General features: G+C 43.1%; 1 protein-coding gene across 2 annotated transcripts in view; it reads left to right on the top strand.

Annotated features, from left to right (window-relative positions):
- The window catches only part of ap2b1 (adaptor related protein complex 2 subunit beta 1), a 79,562-nt gene that overhangs the window by 43,727 nt on the left and 17,142 nt on the right, over positions 1 to 18,693 (top strand). For both annotated transcript variants that reach the window (XM_046324521.1, XM_046324512.1), the window contains 2 exons: positions 1,901 to 2,046; positions 5,285 to 5,414. In XM_046324521.1, coding sequence (XP_046180477.1) covers positions 1,901 to 2,046; positions 5,285 to 5,414 — 276 coding nt within the window. The remainder of the gene's footprint in view (positions 1 to 1,900; positions 2,047 to 5,284; positions 5,415 to 18,693) is intronic.

Raw genomic sequence — 18,693 nt, 5'->3', positions numbered from 1 at the left:
TTAAAAAATGTGAAATGTCAGAATAATAGTAGAGAGAATGATTTATTTCAGCTTTTATTTCTTTCATCACATTCCCAGTGGGTCAGAAGTTTACATACACTCAATTAATATTTGGTAGCATTGCCTTTTAAATTGTTTAACTTGGGTCAAATGTTTTGGGCAGCCTTCCACAACCTTCCCTTTATCTTGGCCAGGTCGCAGTTGCAAATGAGAACCTGTTCTCTCTCAACTAGCCTACCTGGTTAAATAAAGGTGAAATAAAAAATTTAAAAATAAGTTTGGTGCATTTTGGCCCATTCCTCCTGACAAAGCTGGTGTAACTGAGTCAGGTTTGTAGGCCTCCTTGATCGCACACACTTTTTCAGTTCTGCCCACACATTTTCTATAGGATTGAGGTCAGGGCTTTGTGTTGGCCACTCCAATACCTTGACTTTGTTGTCCTTAAGCCATTTTGCCACAACTTTGGGAGTATGCTTGGGGTCATTCTTCATTTGGAAGACCATTTGCGACCAAGCTTTAACTTCCTGACTGATGTCTTGAGATGTTGCTTCAATATATCCACATAATTTTCCTACCTCATTATGCCATCTGTTTTGTGAAGTGCACCAGTCCCTCCTGCAGCAAAGCACCCCCACAATATGATGCTGCCACCCCGTGCTTCACGGTTGGGATGGTGTTCTTCGGCTTGGAAGCCTCCCCCTTTTTCCTCCAAACATAACGATGGTCTTTATGGCCATTTTTGTTTCATCAGACCAGGGGACATTTCTCCAAAAAGTCAGATCTTTGTTCCCATGTGCAGTTGCAAACCGTAGTCTGCCTTTCTTTTGGGCGATTTTGGAGCAGTGGCTTCTTCCTTGCTGAGCAGCCTTTCAGGTTGTGTCGATATAGTGTCATGCACAAAGTAGATGTCCTAACTGACTTGCAAAAATTACAGTTTGTTAACAAGACATTTGTGGACTGGTTGAAAAACAAGTTTTTAAATGTATTTTAATAAATTATCTTCTCCCCAATTTCGTGGTATCCAATTGTTAGTAGTTACTTTCTTGTTTCTTCGCTACAACTCCCGTACGGGCTCAGGAGAGACGAAGGTCGAAAGCCATGCGTCCTCCGAAACACAACCCAACCAAGCTGCACTGCTTCTTTAACACAGCGCGCATCCAACCCGGAAGCCAGCCGCACCAATGTGTCGGAGGAAACACCGTGCACCTGGCGACCTGGTTAGCGTGCACTGTGCCCGCCCCGCCACAGGAGTCGCTGGTGCACGATGTGACAAGGATATCCCTTCGGCCAAACCCTCCCTAACCCGGACGACGCTAGGACAATTGTGCGTCGCCCCATGGACCTCCTGGTCACGGACCCAGAGTCTCTGGTGGCACTGCTATCACTGCAATGCAGTGTCCTAGACCACTGCCCCACCCGGGAGGCCACTGCTGCTACTTGCTGTTCATTATCTATGTATAGTCACTTTATCCCTACCTATATGTACAAATGACCTCGACTAACTTGTACCTCCGCACATTGACTTGGTACCGGTGTGTATAGCCTCATTTATTGTTTTGTAATTTTGTTTGTTTTGTACTTTAGTTTTAGTAAATATTTTCTTAACTCTATTTCTAGAACTGCATTGTTGGTTAAGGGCTTGTAAAGTAAGCATTTCACGGTAAGGTCTACCTGTTGTATTCGGCAAATGTGGCAAATAACATGTGATTTGATTTTAATTTATGCCCTCCATTCTCGATCTCCCTTTGTGTCCGACTCAATATAATGAAGGGGCAACATAGCACAGACACGTACACAGTAGTGAGTCATGTTGCCATTTTCAAATTACCCTGCTCCCAGGTATGGGTGAATCGTTTTGCACATTCATATTTCTTTATGTAAGGTCTATCTCTTCTCCCAGGTATGGCTGCCTGCGGTGAAAGCTAAAGGACTGGAGATCTCAGGCACATTCTCCCGCCGACAGGGCCAAATGTACATGGACATGACCTTTACCAACAAGGCCTTGCAGCACATGACCGACTTCGCTATCCAGTTCAACAAGAACAGGTGAGAGGGGCGACTGATATCAAATCATAGATGCTTTCTCCTGCCATTGTGCCCTTAAACCCTTAAACTGCACTGTCTGTGGCGGACTCTGTGTTCCAACTTCTCCGTGGGTGTGTGTACACGGTACACGTGTCTCAGGGACTTGGGATAAAGAAGCAAAACAATATCTCAGCTGTACTAGCAGTTAAGGTCTTCTGTGGCCTCACTGTAAAAATGGTTCTCTGCTTTTTGTTCACACCAACTTTGTATTTAGTTGCTCTAAGCTTACCGTGACTCTCCATTCACGATAACTATGGCCATTCACTATAACCATGGCCATTCACTAAACACATTGTTAATAGATCATAGGCTAGTTCTCAGTAACGATCCACTTAGTTAAGGGGTATAGCCGTTTATAGTCATATACTTCGCAAAAATAGTTAAATGGGTTTAAATGTTAGTCATAGTCCCTGGGCATACATGGAATGGTAAGTATGTGCACTCGTCTCCTAAAGTTGGTACAGTATGGGAGTATGTTGTATGATAACTAAACACGACCACTACTCTGAAAGGTATTGACTTGCCAAGAGCAGATTGTAAATGTAGCTACATTCACCTGAAGCACTTATTAACCCTTTACACGTGTAAATTGGCCTATATGGATTTGGCCAAATTGAAAAGTTTCTAACAGAAGAATTCTAAAAAGCATACGTGTGACCATGGTAGCAATTGAAAGAGAACACTGCCAATTATAGGGAAATTATTAGACCAAAGGTGAGGACACAACAATTCACTTGACAAGACTAAATCCAAATGTTACACTGTTGATTTAATGTGCATTTAGCATTTACTGTAATTTTCCCCAGCATTTTTCAATAACAAAACCTGAAAATACTCTGGATACATTCAGTAACATAAGAATATTAACAGAAATGTTGGAATAGGTGCAAGAAAAAACTATTACAAGGGTTTGTGTGAGAGGTCTAACTGGTGTCTCAAGTGGCCAAACACCTCTCCAAACTGGGCACTGTTCTTTTTTTTAATGTTTATTATTTTTTAAATACTGATACGATCATTGACATTCATTGTACTGTTGAATGGGATGGCAAATTTAGAGGACAAAATTTAACACACATACAAAAAATAAAACAAAATCCTATTAGTTGGTACATATATAAGAAGACAGCATATAGTCATTGCAAGTAGTGTAGTTAAGCCAAAAATAAATATTGAGTGGAGTACAGCACAGAGTAGCAGCAGATCATCAACCCAGTTATGAAGCAGGACTAGACCATTTATCCAGTATGCGCTGCCATATTTTGTAAAACACTGGACCTCTATTGGAGGTATTGTATTGAATATTTTTTATATGTATTACATTCCCTAAATCCCGTAACCACATTTTAAAGGAAGGTACAGTACAGTCTCCAATTTCCACAAGTGCAATATGAGCCTTTTGGCTAATAGAGTGCAAAGAGAGACAGCCTTCCCTTCCTGGTTATTCCCATCAACTGTACCAAACAGAGCGGTCAATGGGTCTGGGGCTTTAACTCTATCAAAGGCTTTAGATAAGTAATCAAAAATGAGAGCCCAGTAAGCATGTAACTTAGGACATGTCCAAAATAAGTGGGTCAACGTCCCCTCATCCTGCTTGAACCTCTCACACAGTGGTGAGGTGTCCGGGAATATTTATGCATTTTCACTTTTGAGTAATGTAACATGTGTATCACATTAAACTGATCAAGGTTATATCTGGCATTCACTGAACTGTAGTTTATATTCCTTAGAGCTTCTACCCAGTCCTCATCTGAGATTTCTGAACCAAGTTCCTGCTCCCAAGCCCTTTTAAAAGTCTATAGATACCTCTGTGGGCCTGTAGCACATCATAAAGTCTAGAGACCGACCCTTTTTATTATTTATTTTATTTTATGTTTATCTCACCTTTATTTAACCAGGTAGGCTAGTTGAGAACAAGTTCTCATTTGCAACTGGGACCTGGCCAATATAAAGCATAGCAGTGTGAACAGACAACAACACAGAGTAAACAATAAACATAGTAGAAAAAAATAAAATTGTATACAGTGTGCAAAAGGCATGAGGAGGTAGGTAATAAATAGGCCATAGGAGTGAATAATTACAATTTAGCAGATTAACACTGGTGTGATAAATGATCAGATGAACATGTGCAGGTAGAGATACTGGTGTGCAAAAGAGCAGAAAAGTAAATAAAATAAAAACAGTATGGGGATGAGGTAGGTAAATTGGGTGGGCTATATACCGATGGACTATGTACAGCTGCAGCGAACGGTTAGCTGCTCAGATAGCAGATGTTTAAAGTTGGTGAGGGAAGTAAAAGTCTCCAACTTCAGCGATTTTTGCAATTTGTTCCAGTCACAGGCAGCACAGAACTGGAAGGAAAGGCGGCCAAATGAGGTATTGGCTTTAGGGATGATAAGTGAGATACACCTGCTGGAGCGCGTGCTACGGATGGGTGTTGCCATTGTGACCAGTGAACTGAGATAAGGCGGAGCTTTACCTAGCATAGACTTGTAGATTACCTGGAGCCAGTGGGTCTGGCGACGAATATGTAGCGAGGGCCAGCCGACTAGAGCATACAGGTCACAGTGGTGGGTGATATAAGGTGCTTTAGTAACAAAACGGATGGCACTGTGATAAACTGCATCCAGTTTGCTGAGTAGAGTATTGGAAGCTATTGTGTAGATGACATCGCCGAAGTCGAGGATCGGTAGGATAGTCAGTTTTACAAGGGTAAATTTGGCGGCGTGAGTGAAGGAGGCTTTGTTGTGAAATAGAAAGCCGACTCTAAATTTGATTTTGGATTGGAGATTAAGTAGTCTGGAAGGAGAGTGTTGTTGTCCCCAGTCTGAGGTCCTGAGCACTCTGGTGCAGGTTTTCATCAAGGACCTCTCTGTACATTGCTTACATGTGCCTTTTACTGAGGAGTGGCTTCCATCTAGCCACTCTATCATAAAGGCCTGATTGGTGGAGTACTGCAGAGATGGTTGTCCTTCTGAAAGGTTCTCCCATCTCCACAGAGGAACTCTAGAGCTCTGTTAGAGTTACCATCGGGGTCTTGGTCACCTCCCACTTCTTAGACTTGCTTTCAATTAGAATGATAGATCTATAACACACATTTCTATGTGAATTTGGTCAGGTAGCCCAAAAAGTTACATATTGCAGCTTTAAATAAATGTTAACATTAAAAAAAAATGTTTTAAATGGTATTGTCTTTGTCTAGTTTCGGAGTGATCCCCACCACCCCTCTGCCCATCCACACTCCACTGATGCCCAGCCAGAGTATTGAAGTTTCCCTGCCTCTCAACACCATTGGGCCAGTCATGAAGATGGACCCACTGAACAACCTACAGGTAAACTCATATACAGTGCATTCGGAAAGTATTCAGATCCCTTCACTTTTTCCATCTTTTGTTACGTTACAGCCTTATTCTAAAATTGATAAAATATTTAATCAATCTACACACAATACCCCATAACAACAAAGTGAAAAGAATGACCCTAAGCACACAGCCAAGACACGCAGGAGTTGCTTCGCGACAAGTCTCTGAATGTCCTTGAGTGGCCCAGCCAGAGCCTGGACTTGAACCCGATCGAACATCTCTGGAGAGACCTGAAAATAGCTGTGCAGCGACGCTCCCCGTCCAATCTGACAGCGCTTGGGAGGATCTGCAGAGAAGAATGGGATAAACTCCCCAAGTACAGGTGTGCCAAGCTTGTAGCGTCATACCCAAAAAGACTCAAGGCTGTAATCGCTGCCAAAGGTACTTCAACAAAGTACTGAGTAAAGGGTCTGAGTACTTATGTAAATATGATATTACATTTTTTATTTTGTAATACATTTGCAAACATTTCTAAAGACTTGTTATGCTTTGTCATTGAGGTATTGTGTGTAGATTTATGAGGATTGTTTTTTAATCCATTTTAGAATAAGTCTAACATAACAAAATGTGGAAAAAGTCAAGGGGTCTGAATACTTCCCGAATGCACTGTATGTACCTAGGGCTATGGCGGCCATAACATATTGTCAGCTGGTAACTGTCATGCAAATAACTGCCGGTCTCACTGTAATTTACTGTTAATTAACTCACGTTTAGCATCTACAGGCTTCCACACGTAGCCTACAAGCCAATGATGCAGACCTTTGGAATATCTACATTATTTAAAAACTAATAAATCCATGTAATATAGCCTACACCATCACAATAAAGCCATTATGTTTTAAGCAGGTCTAAAGAAGCGTTATGATATGAAGAAAATGTAGTCTATTTCAGAAGAACAGAATATCATATTCTGACTCGTCCTTATGTTAGATGTTAGGCCCTGATATGGTTATGCTATATGGCTGTGGGCTACACTAAGTTCATTTAGCAGACAAGATTTGATTTAAATTCCTGTGGCATTATTTTATAGTGAGAAGAATACAGTTGAACATAGCGTAATAAAATCGAAAGGATATTTTCCCCAAACGATTTCTGAGGGAGTGCGGCACCTGAGCCTATTCTGTGATAGTGGTTAACAAAGTGATCATTTGAAACTGGTCTTCCTATATGCTTAATTTATTAACCTCTTAGAGCTACCCCCACTTTTTTCAATTTCCGCCTGAAGACATACCCAAATCTAACTGCCTGGAGCTCAGGCACAGAACCAAGGATATGCATATTCCTGGTACCATTTGAAAGAAAACACTCTGAAGTGTGTTTGAATGTAGGAGAATAACACAATAGATCTGGTTTAGATAATACAATGAAAAAAAAACATGTTTTTTCTTTTTATTGTTGTATCATCTTTAAAATGAACAAGATAAAACAAACATTCAGATAGGATGATCGGGACAATTTCAGTGAAAAACATAAGAGGGCAGCAGTACTTCTGCAAAGTTTCAGAATGATAACTTCCAAAATGAGTGTGCTACATGACATTTATCATGAAGTCACCCAGGTGTCCCACACAAGTAGCCCAAAAGTACCCAAGTGGCCAAATTGTTGAAGTTATACAATTTGAATGGAAGAACTATATACAAAATACCAAAATGGTATTCTAACACATCCCCCCCAAAAAATTGAGAAAAAACATGAAAAAAAAGATACACATTTGGAAGACCCTCAAGTCCTCTAAACAATATTATGCTGCTGATGCCAGGTGCCATAGCACATCCATGCCTGCAGAAATACATTTGGGCAGATGAACACCACTTGTGGCAGGAGCTGGATGAACCAGCTTCAGTGGGGGATGGACACCTTGGCACTGGGGGCTCCCATCCCTATACCAGTCTGCTGTTCCCACATGCTTCAAGAGGGCCACCATTGTTCCTGTTCCCAAGAAAGCTAAGGTAACTGAGCTAAAGACTACCGCCCCGTAGCACTCACTTCCGTCATCATGAAGTGCTTTGAGAGACTAGTCAAGGACCATATCACCTCCACCCTACCTGACACCCTAGACCCACTCCAATTTGCTTACCGCCCAAATAGGTCCACAGACGATGCAATCTCAACCACACTGCACACTGCCCTAACCCACCTGGACAAGAGGAATACCTATGTGAGAATGCTGTTCATCGACTACAGCTCGGCATTCAACACCATAGTACCCTCCAAACTCGTCATCAAGCTCGAGACCCTGGGTCTCGACCCCGCCCTGTGCAACTGGGTACTGGACTTCCTGACGGGCCGCCCCCAGGTGGTGAGAGTAGGCAACAACATCTCCTCCCCGCTGATCCTCAACACGGGGGCCCCACAAGGGTGCGTTCTGAGCCCTCTCCTGTACTCCCTGTTCACCCACGACTGCGTGGCCACGCACGCCTCCAACTCGATCATCAAGTTTGCGGACGACACAACAGTGGTAGGCTTGATGACCAACAACGACGAGACGGCCTACAGGGAGGAGGTGAGGGCCCTCGGAGTGTGGTGTCAGGAAAATAACCTCACACTCAACGTCAACAAAACTAAGGAGATGATTGTGGACTTCAGGAAACAGCAGAGGGAACACCCCCCTATCCACATCGATGGAACAGTAGTGGAGAGGGTAGCAAGTTAAGTTCCTCGGCATACACATCACAGACAAACTGAATTGGTCCACTCACACTGACAGCATCGTGAAGAAGGCGCAGCATCGCCTCTTCAACCTCAGGAGGCTGAAGAAATTCGGCTTGTCACCAAAAGCACTCACAAACTTCTACAGATGCACAATCGAGAGCATCCTGGCGGGCTGTATCACCGCCTGGTACGGCAACTGCTCCGCCCTCAACCGTAAGGCTCTCCAGAGGGTAATGAGGTCTGCACAACGCATCACCGGGGGCAAACTACCTGCCCTCCAGGACACCTACACCACCCGATGTTACAGGAAGGCCATAAAGATCATCAAGGACATCAACCACCCGAGCCACTGCCTGTTCACCCCGCTATCATCCAGAAGGCGAGGTCAGTACAGGTGCATCAAAGCTGGGACTGAGAGACTGAAAAACAGCTTCTATCTCAAGGCCATCAGACTGTTAAACAGCCACCACTAACATTGAGTGGCCGCTGCCAACACACTGTCATTGACACTGACCCAACTCCAGCCACTCTAATAATGGGAATTGATGGGAAATTATGTAAACATATCACTAGCCACTTTAAACAATGCTACCTTATATAATGTTACTTACCCTACATTATTCATCTCATATGCATACGTATATACTGTACTCTATATCATCGACTGCATCCTTATGTAATACATGTATCACTAGCCACTTTAACTATGCCACTTTGTTTACTTTGTCTACACACTCATCTCATATGTATATACTGTACTCGATACCATCTACTGTATGCTGCTCTGTACCATCACTCATTCATATATCCTTATGTACATATTCTTTATCCCCTTACACTGTGTATAAGACAGTAGTTTTGGAATTGTTAGTTAGATTACTTGTTGGTTATCACTGCATTGTCGGAACTAGAAGCACAAGCATTTCGCTACACTCGCATTAACATCTGCTAACCATGTGTATGTGACAAATAAAATTTGATTTGATTTGATTCGGAGTCAGTGTCACTGTGAAATAAAATGTTCAGTTAGAATAGTTTCACATGAGCCCTGTATCAACAGGTATTATATATATATATATATATATAGTACAGGGAACATAAGGTTGAATATATTATTATAGACCTGCTAGATCTACTGTCTCATTATATTATGACATTTCAGCTAGATCTACTGTCTATTATAATATATGCCATTTAGCAGACGCTTTTATCCAAAGCGACTTACAGTCATGTGTGCATACATTCTACGTATGGGTGGTCCCGGGGATCGAACCCACTACCCTGGCGTTACAAGCGCCATGCTCTACCAACTGAGCTACAGGACTCCAACTCAATCACACTATGTAACTCCAAGACACCCCCAATTAAGGAGTGGTTCTTCAGGTGGGGACCACAGACCACTTCTCAGTTCCTATGCTTCCTGGCTGATGTTTGGTCACTTTTGAATGCTGGCGGTGCTTTCACTCTAGTGGCAGCATGAGACAGAGTCTACAACCCACACAAGTGGCTCAGGTAGTGCAGCTCATCAATGCGAGCTGTGGCAAGAAGGTTTGCTGTGTCTGTCAGCGTAGTGTCCAGAGCATGGAGGCGCTACCAGGAGACAGGCCAGTACATCAGGAGACATGGAGGCCGTAGAAGGGCAACAACCCAGCAGCAGGACCACTACCTCCGCCTTTGTGCAAGGAGGAGCAGGAGGAGCACTGTCAGAGTCCTGCAAAATGACCTCCCGCAGGCCACAAATTTGCATGTGTCTGCTCAAACGGTCAGAAACAGACTCCATGAGGGTGGTAATGAGGGCCCGACGTCCACAGGTGGGGGTTGTGCTTACTGCCCAACACCATCCAGGACGTTTGGCATTTGCCAGAGAACACGAAGATTGGCAAATTCGCTACTGGCGCCCTGTGCTCTTCACAGATGAAAGCAGGTTCATACTGAGCACACGTGACAGACGTGACAGTCTGGAGACGCCATGGAGAACGTTCTGCTGCCGGCAACATCCTCCAGCATGACCGGTTTGGCGGTGGGTCAGTCGTGGTGTGGGGTGGCATTTCTTTGGGGGGCCGCACAGCCCTCCATGTGCTCGCCAGAGGTAGCCTGACTGCCATTAGGTACCGAGATGAGATCCTCAGACCCCTTGTGAGACCATATGCTGTTGCGGTTGGCCCTGGGTTCCTCCTAATGCAAGACAATGCTAGACCTCATGTGGCTGGAGTGTGTCAGCAGTTCCTGCAAGAGGAAGGCATTGATGCTATGGACTGGCTTGCCCGTTCCCCAGACCTGAATCAAATTGAGCACATCTGGGACATCATGTCTCGCCCCATCCCAACGCCACGTTGCACCACAGACTGTCCAGGAGTTGGCGGATGCTTTAGTCCAGGTCTGGGAGGAGATCCCCCAGGAGACCATCCGCCACCTCATCAGGAACATGCCCAGGTGTTGTAGGGAGGTCATACAGGCACTTGGAGGCCACACACACACTACTGAGCCTCATTTTGACTTGTTTTATGGACATTACATCAAAGTTGGATCAGCCTGTAGTGTGCTTTTCCACTTCAATTTTGAGTGTGACTCCAAATCCAGACCTCCATGAGTTGATAAATTTGATTTCCATTGATCATTTGTGTGATTTTGTTGTCAGCACATTCAACTATGTAAAGAAAAAAGTATTTAATAAGAATATTTCATTAATTCAGATCTAGGATGTGTTATTTTAGTGTTCCCTTTATTTTTTTTGAGCAGTGTATTGACAGACCAGCTAGATCTACTGTCTTTATTATAGTACAACAGACCCGCTGTATTTACTGTCTCCATTTCACTTTGGCCATTGTTGTGGGCCTGCCCTCCCCTCAACAGCCCCAAATAGACTATTTCATTTCACAAATAATATTTTATATTATTAATTTCAAACAACGGCATTAGCATGAGAATAACTTACCAGTCCAAAAAGATGTCCTCTCCGTTCAAAAAATATTCCTCCATTTGGGAATCGCTAAATGAATCGTCCTCGATCAATTTCTTCTAAAATTGTGTGTACATCTGTATATCTAGACTTAGATTTAGCCTTTCCTGACTTAGTCGCCATACTGATTGATATATAAACAGCTGAATATGCGCTTTACTAAAACAATGCTGTGCGCAACATGCGTTGCTCCTTCCGGTATGAATCGTCAATGGCGAATGAACCTCTTTATGCCGGAGTTTACTTCATGGGTTGGTCTTCCAACACAAACATTACATATTGCCATCTACCCAGCTTGATTTCAAGACGATCAGTGGTCATTAGGTTAAAATACAGTCAATCAACGAAACAGCGGGCAAATAATTGGTGCACAATGATGTCATTACTTGTTGTCTTCAAATCGGTTTCTTTTAGTCAATACATCCCGCGAAATGACCCATCAGGTTTGGTTGTGTTACAAACAAACCAGTTGATTGCAATGAAACCAAACATGACTGGAAAAGTCACATTCTGTGTGTGTATTTACCTCGAATGTGTTGTCGAAAATGGAATGAGACGGAATTCACGACACAAGCGGTTCACAAAATGTTTCGTGTTAGGCTATAAAAATGGATTTTATCAAACAAAAAAACATTCATTGTGTAACAATGAGCATTGGGATTGCAAACAGAGGAAGATCGTCAAAGTTAAACAATTTATTTTATTGCAGTTTGATTTTGTTACGCCTGTGCTGTTTGAAATAGTTGTTTTTTTATGGGGCCCTATCCTCAGATAATCGCATCGTATTATTTTCGCAGTAAATCCTTTTTTAAAATATGACAAAGCAGTTGGATTAGCAAGATTCTAGGCTTTCGAAACATGTGAGACACTTGTATTTTCATGAATGTTTAATATGACTATTTATGTAGCGATCACCGTATGTTGTCGAATTTCAGCCCGCTACCAGGTTCCGTGCGCAGAGAGGTTAATGCAACTTTATTTGTGATACAAACATTAAGCTACAGTGGGGCAAAAAAAATATTTAGTCAGCCACCAATTGTGCAAGTTCTCCCACTTAAAAATATGAGAGGCCTGTAATTTTCATCATAGGTACACTTCAACTATGACAGACAAAATGATAAATTTTCCCAGAAAATCACATTGTAGGATTTTTAATGAATTTATTTGCAAATAATGGTGGAAAATAAGTATTTGGTCACCTACAAACAAGCAAGATTCCTGGCTCTCACAGACCTGTAACTTCTTCTTTAAGAGCCTCCTCTGTCCTCCACTTGTTACCTGTATTAATGGCATCTGTTTTAACTTGTTATCAGTATAAAAGACACCTGTCCACAACCTCAAACAGTCACACTCCAAACTCCACTATGGCCAAGACCAAAGAGCTGTCAAAGGACACCAGAAACAAAATTGTAGACCTGCTCCAGGCTGGGAAGACTGAATCTGCAATAGGTAAGCAGCTTGGTTTGAAGAAATCAACTATGGGAGCAATTATTAGGAAATGGAAGACATACAAGACCACTGATAATCTCCCTCGATCTGGGGCTCCACGCAAGATCTCACGCCGTGGGGTCAAAATGATCACAAGAACGGTGAGCAAAAATCCCAGAACCACACGGGGGGGACCTAGTGAATGACCTGCAGAGAGCTGGGACCAAAGTAACAAAGCCTACCATCAGTAACACACTACGCCGCCAGGGACTCAAATCTTGCGGTGCCAGACGTGTCCCCATGCTTAAGCCCGTACATGTCCAGGACCATCTGAAGTTTGCTAGAGAGCAATTGGATGATCCAGAAGAAGATTGGGAGAATGTCATATGGTCAGATGAAACCAAAATATAACTTTTTGGTAAAACTCAACTGAGTTGCCTCCAAAGAACACCATACCTACTGTGAAGCATGGGGGTGGAAACATGCTTTGGGGCTGTTTTTCTGCAAAGGGACCAGGACGACTGATCCGTGTAAAGGAAAGAATGAATGGGGCCATGTATCGTGAGATTTTGAGTGAAAACCTCCTTCCATCAGCAAGGGCATTGAAGATGAAACGTGGCTGGGTCTTTCAGCATGACAATGATCCCAAACACACCACCCGGGCAACGAAGGAGTGGCTTCGTAAGAAGCATTTCAAGGTCCTGTAGTGGCCTAGCCAGTCTCCAGATCTCAACCCCATAGAAAATATTTGGAGTTGAAAGTCCGTGTTGCCCAGCAACAGCCCCAAAACAATCACTGCTCCAGAGGAGCTCTGCATGGAGGAATGGGCCAAAATACCAGCAACAGTGTGTGAAAACCTTGTGAAGATTTACAGAAAATGTTTGACCTCTGTCATTGCCAACAAAGGGTATATAACAAAGTATTGAGATAAACTTTTGTTATTGACCAAATACTTATTTTCCACCATAATTTGCAAATAAATTCATTAAAAATCCTACAATGTGATTTTCTGGATTTTTTTCTCTCATTTTGTCTGTCATAGTTGAAATGTACCTATGATGAAAATTACAGGCCTCTCATCTGTTTAAGCGGGAGAACTTGCACAATTGGTGGCTGACTAAATTCTTTTTTGCCCCACTGTATATGTTTTGATTTCACGTACATTCTAAGGCTGCATGATGCGACTCTAATGATGATTTTTTTAAAGTATAATGAAAGTGCTGTTTGTTGCGCAGGCTGCACACACTTTATCAGTCTCTCATTCACAATTTGACAAGCACTTGATAGCATTCTCACCCATCAAACTATTCTCAATGTAATCTTAGCCTTACTAATATACTGTACCTTCTGATTATATAAAGCATTCTAGGCATGCGCAACCTACCTGTTCAAAAGATATCATAATTAGTCAGTCTTACCTGAATGCTTGACTTCTCATGATAAGAGAAATTAGAAGAAAGCTTGGGCAAAAGATGATCCAAAATACTTTATTGTTATATGTTTTCACTGCAAGGCCTTTTTCAAAAATGTTTCATTACAAAAGATACCATGTGGTGTTGAGTATAAGGCATATAGCTAGGCAGTCCATGATCTTTGTGCTTTCTCTCACCTTTACTGTGTCAACAGGAACATTATAATCAAAGCTAGTCAGGTTTAGGGATGGGCATGAGTACTCGAGCAAACGGCAAAGTTCGATCTTTACCAGAGATCACATTTTTTTCAAATACTGTAAAACTATTTTGTGGAATGTGTTTTGTGGCTGCCCGAACAGGCAAGTAAAGTTTAGCCTTGAATTGGCTTTGACTCCAGTGCTCCATTTGTACATGTGCATTTGCGGGGCACAACAAAAAAGAAACCAAGCCAAGCATCACACTGTTCTCCCTAAATTCCCTTTCCCCTCAGTGTCTCATTCACTCAATTGTGTTCTGACTGCTCCCTCCACACACGCGTGCTGAGTGCGCACACAAGCTCCCATTAGGCCTACAGAAATAAATGCCTATTAAAATGTATCAAACTGATGGGACACACAAGCTCCCATTAGGCCTACAGAAATAAATGCCTATTCAAATGTATCAAACTGATGAGACACACAAGCTCCCATTAGGCCTACAGAAATAAATGCATCAAACTGATGGGACACACAAGCTCCCATTAGGCCTACAGAAATAAATGCCTATTCAAATGTATCAAACTGAGTGCGCACACAAGCTCCCATTAGGCCTACAGAAATAAATGCCTATTAAAATGTATCAAACTGATGGGACACACAAGCTCCCATTAGGCCTACAGAAATAAATGCCTATTCAAATGTATCAAACTGATGGGACACACAAGCTCCCATTAGGCCTACAGAAATAGTGTCAACTGTAAAGTTTGGTGGAGGAGGAATAATGGTCTGGGGCTGTTTTTCATGGTTTGGGCTAGGCCAATTAGTTCCAGTGAAGTGAAATCTTAATGCTACAGCATACAATGACATTCTAGAGAATTCTGTGTGTCCAACTTTATGGCAACAGTTTGGGGAAGGCCCTTTCCTGTTTCAGCATGACAACGCCCCTGTGCACAAAGCAAGGTCCATACAGAAATGGTTTGTTGAGATCGGTGTGGAAGAACTTGACTGGCCTGCACAGAGCCCTGACCTCAACTCCATCAAACATCTTTGGGATGAATTGGAACACCAACTTCGAGCCAGGCTTAAATCGCCCAACATCAGTGCCCGTCCTCACTAATGCTCTTGTGACTGAATGGAAGCAAGTCCCTGCAGCAATGTTCCAACATCTAGTGGAAAGCCTTCCCAGAAGAGTGGAGGCTGATATAGCAGCAAAGGGGGGACCAACTCCATATTAATAGCTGTGATTTTGGAATGAGATGTTCCACGTGCAGGTGTCCACATACCTTTGGTCATGTAGTGTACTTTGCGATTTGCGAGTGCCATTTAGAATTTCTTAGCCTAGGCTATAACCCTAAACATAGACATGTTCCACGCTGAAAATATGCAAAAGCATTAGTTTGATAAAGACAGAGCATATTTCATCAGAATTATTAAGCCTAGGCCTACTCACCAAACAAACTTTGTGGCTGTAATTCATCACCATGCAGTGTTCAATGTGGAATTATTCATTAACTTAGAAAATTCCAAAGACCATGCAGAATAAACTAAATTGAATGTCTGTATAATCGAAAAGACATATTTTGGTTTGAAAAATGTATCTTACAACTTGCCAAATTGAGCCCGGTTTCAAATTAACACTGAGAATAACCGTTCCAGGCATGCGATGCGCATCACTGGCATCCTTTTTTTCTTTTTGAAAAATAGTTATTTTTTATTCTGTTATATTACATTATGTTTCTTTTTACTATAACATAGGTGTGTCTTGACTGTGATAAGGGCTCGGGAAATAAGAGCTTCTTGTCTGCTAAATAAGCAAAACAAGGATATGCCATTGCACAGCCATAGGTCGCTGGTTCGAATCCCCAAGCCAGCAAGGTGAAAAAAAATCTGTCGTTCTGCCCATGAGCAAGGCGGTAAACCCGCAACAACAACTGCTCCCCGGGCGCCGATGACGGTGATTAAGGCAGCCCCCCACACCTCTCTGGTTTAGAGGTTGGGTTAATTGTAGAAGACACATATCGGTTGAATGCATTCACTTGTGCAACTGACTAGTCAGGTTAAGCACCTTACTTTTTGCCCAAGGCTTGTTTAAAGAATAAACTCCAGCACACAGGTATTCTTGAATACTCCACAAACAATACCAGTGTGCCCTGAGTTCTTTAAATATACACGGAACACAAATATAAACGCAACATGTAAAGTGTTGATCCATGTTTCATGAGCTGAAATAAAAGATCCCATAAATGTTCCATACGCACAAAACGTATTTCTCTCAAATTGTGTACACAAATTTGTTCACATCTGTTAGTGAGCATTTCTCCTTTGCCAAAATAATCCATCCACCTGGCAGGCGTTAAGAAGCTGATTAAACAGCATGCTCATTACACAGGTGCCCCTTGTGCTGGGGACACAAAGGCCACTAAAATGTGCAGTTTTGTCACACAACACAATGCCATGGATGTCTCAAGTTGAGCAAGTATGCAATTGGCCACCAAAGCTGTTGCCAGAGAATTGAATGTTAATTTCTCTACCATAAGCCGCCTCCAATTTTTGAGAATTTGTCAGTACTTCCACCCGGGCTCACAACCGCAGACCACGTGTATGGCGGCGTGTGGGTGAGTGGTTTGCTGAATTGAACAGAGTGCCCCATGGGGTGGGGGTTATGGTATTGACCGGCATAAGCTACGGACAACGAACACAATTGCATTTTATCAATGGCAATTTGAATGCACAGAAATACTGTGACGAGATGCTGAGTCCCATTGTGAGGCCCATCGCTTTTAAGGTATCTGTGACCAAAAGATGCATAGCTGTAATCTAAGTCATTTGAAATCCATAGCTTTTCAATTAACTGATTTTTTCATGAATTGTAACTCAGTAAAATCTTTGAAATTGTTGCATGTTGCGGATATTTTTGTTCAGTATAGTTATTAACATAGAGATGAACTGGAGGATTCAGCCTTTAGCCCACACATGGCTGCCGAGGCGAGGGCAGTAAAGTGGTTTGAGGCCAATGTGTTGGATCTAATGCGCTCCACCACCACAGGACTGCAATCAGCTGGAAAATGGACTCCAGCCTTCAGTGCCCCCGCTCAAACTGTTAATAAACTGTACTCACAAACATATACTGCAGAGACATATTATATACTTAACATTAATGTATCTTGCAAGGTTGTTATTTAAGCTATAGGTTGTTATTTAATTTGTATGAACATAACAAGATTCAACAACTGAGACAAACTGAACAATTTCCACATACATGTGACTAACAGAAATGGAATAATGTGACCCTGAACAAAGGGGGGAGGTCAAAATCAAAAGTAACAGCCAGTATCTGGTGTGGCCACCAGCTGCATTAAGTATTGCAGTGCATCTCCTCCTCATGGACTGCACTAGATTTGGCAGTTCTTGCTGTGAGATGTTACCCCACTCTTCCACCAAGGTACCTGCAAGTTCCCGGACATTCCTGGGGGGAATGGCCCTAGCCCTCACCCTCCGATCCAACAGGTCCCAGACGTGCTCAATGGGATTGAGATCCGGGCTCTTCGCTGGCCATGACAGAACACTGACATTCCTGTCTTGCAGGAAATCACGTACAGAACGAGCAGTATGGCTGGTGGCATTGTCATGCTGGAGGGTCATATCAGGATGAGCCTGCATGAAGGGTACCACATGAGGTAGGAGGATGCCTTCCCTGTAACGCACAGCGATGAGATTGCCTGCAATGACAACAAGCTCAGTCTGATGATGCTGTGACACACCGCCCAAGACCATGACGGACCCTCCACCTCCAAATCGATCCCGCTCCAGAGTGCAGGCCTCGGTGTAACGCTCATTCCTTCGACGATAAACACAAATCCCATCATCATCCCTCGTGAGACAAAACCGTGACTCGTCAGTAAAGAGCACTTTTTGCCAGTCCTGTCTGGTCCAGCGACGGTGGGTTTGTGCCCATAGGCGACGTGTTGCCGGTGATGTCTGGTGAGGACCTGCCTTACAACAGGCCTACAAGCCCTCAGTCCAGCCTCTCTCAGCCTATTGCAGACAGTCTGAGCACTGATGGAGGGATTGTGCGTTCCTGGTGTAACTCGTTGTTGATGCCATCCTGTACCTGTCCCACAGGTGTGATATTCGGACGTACCGATCCCGTGCAGGTGTTGTTACACATGGTCTGCCACTGCGAGGACGATCAGCTGTCTGTCCCGTCTCCCTGTAGCAGTGTCTTCGGCGTCTCACAGTATGGACATTGCAATTTATTGCCCAGGCCACATCTGCAGTCCTCATGCCTCCTTGCAGCATGCCTAAGGCACGTTCACGCAGATGAGCAGGGACACTGGGCATCTTTCTTTAGGTGTTTTTCAGAGTCAGTAGAAAGGCCTATTTAGTGTCCTAAGTTTTCATAACTGTGACCTTAATTGCCTACAGTCTGTAAGCTGTTTGTGTCTTAACGACCATTCCACAGAATGAAAAAATGTCTCATTTGCTAGTCACTCCCCATCACCCATGATCTCTAACACCCACCCTAATAAAAACTGCTCCCTGGCAGTTGGAAAGGCAGTTGAAAACTCAGCCAAAAGAAAGACAGACAGGAGAATGGAAAA

Source organism: Oncorhynchus gorbuscha, linkage group LG02, assembly GCF_021184085.1.
Source record: "Oncorhynchus gorbuscha isolate QuinsamMale2020 ecotype Even-year linkage group LG02, OgorEven_v1.0, whole genome shotgun sequence".
Taxonomy (NCBI): Eukaryota; Metazoa; Chordata; class Actinopteri; order Salmoniformes; family Salmonidae; genus Oncorhynchus; species Oncorhynchus gorbuscha.
The sequence above is the reverse complement of the archived record's forward strand: the minus strand, read 5'-3'. Positions and strand labels throughout refer to the sequence as shown.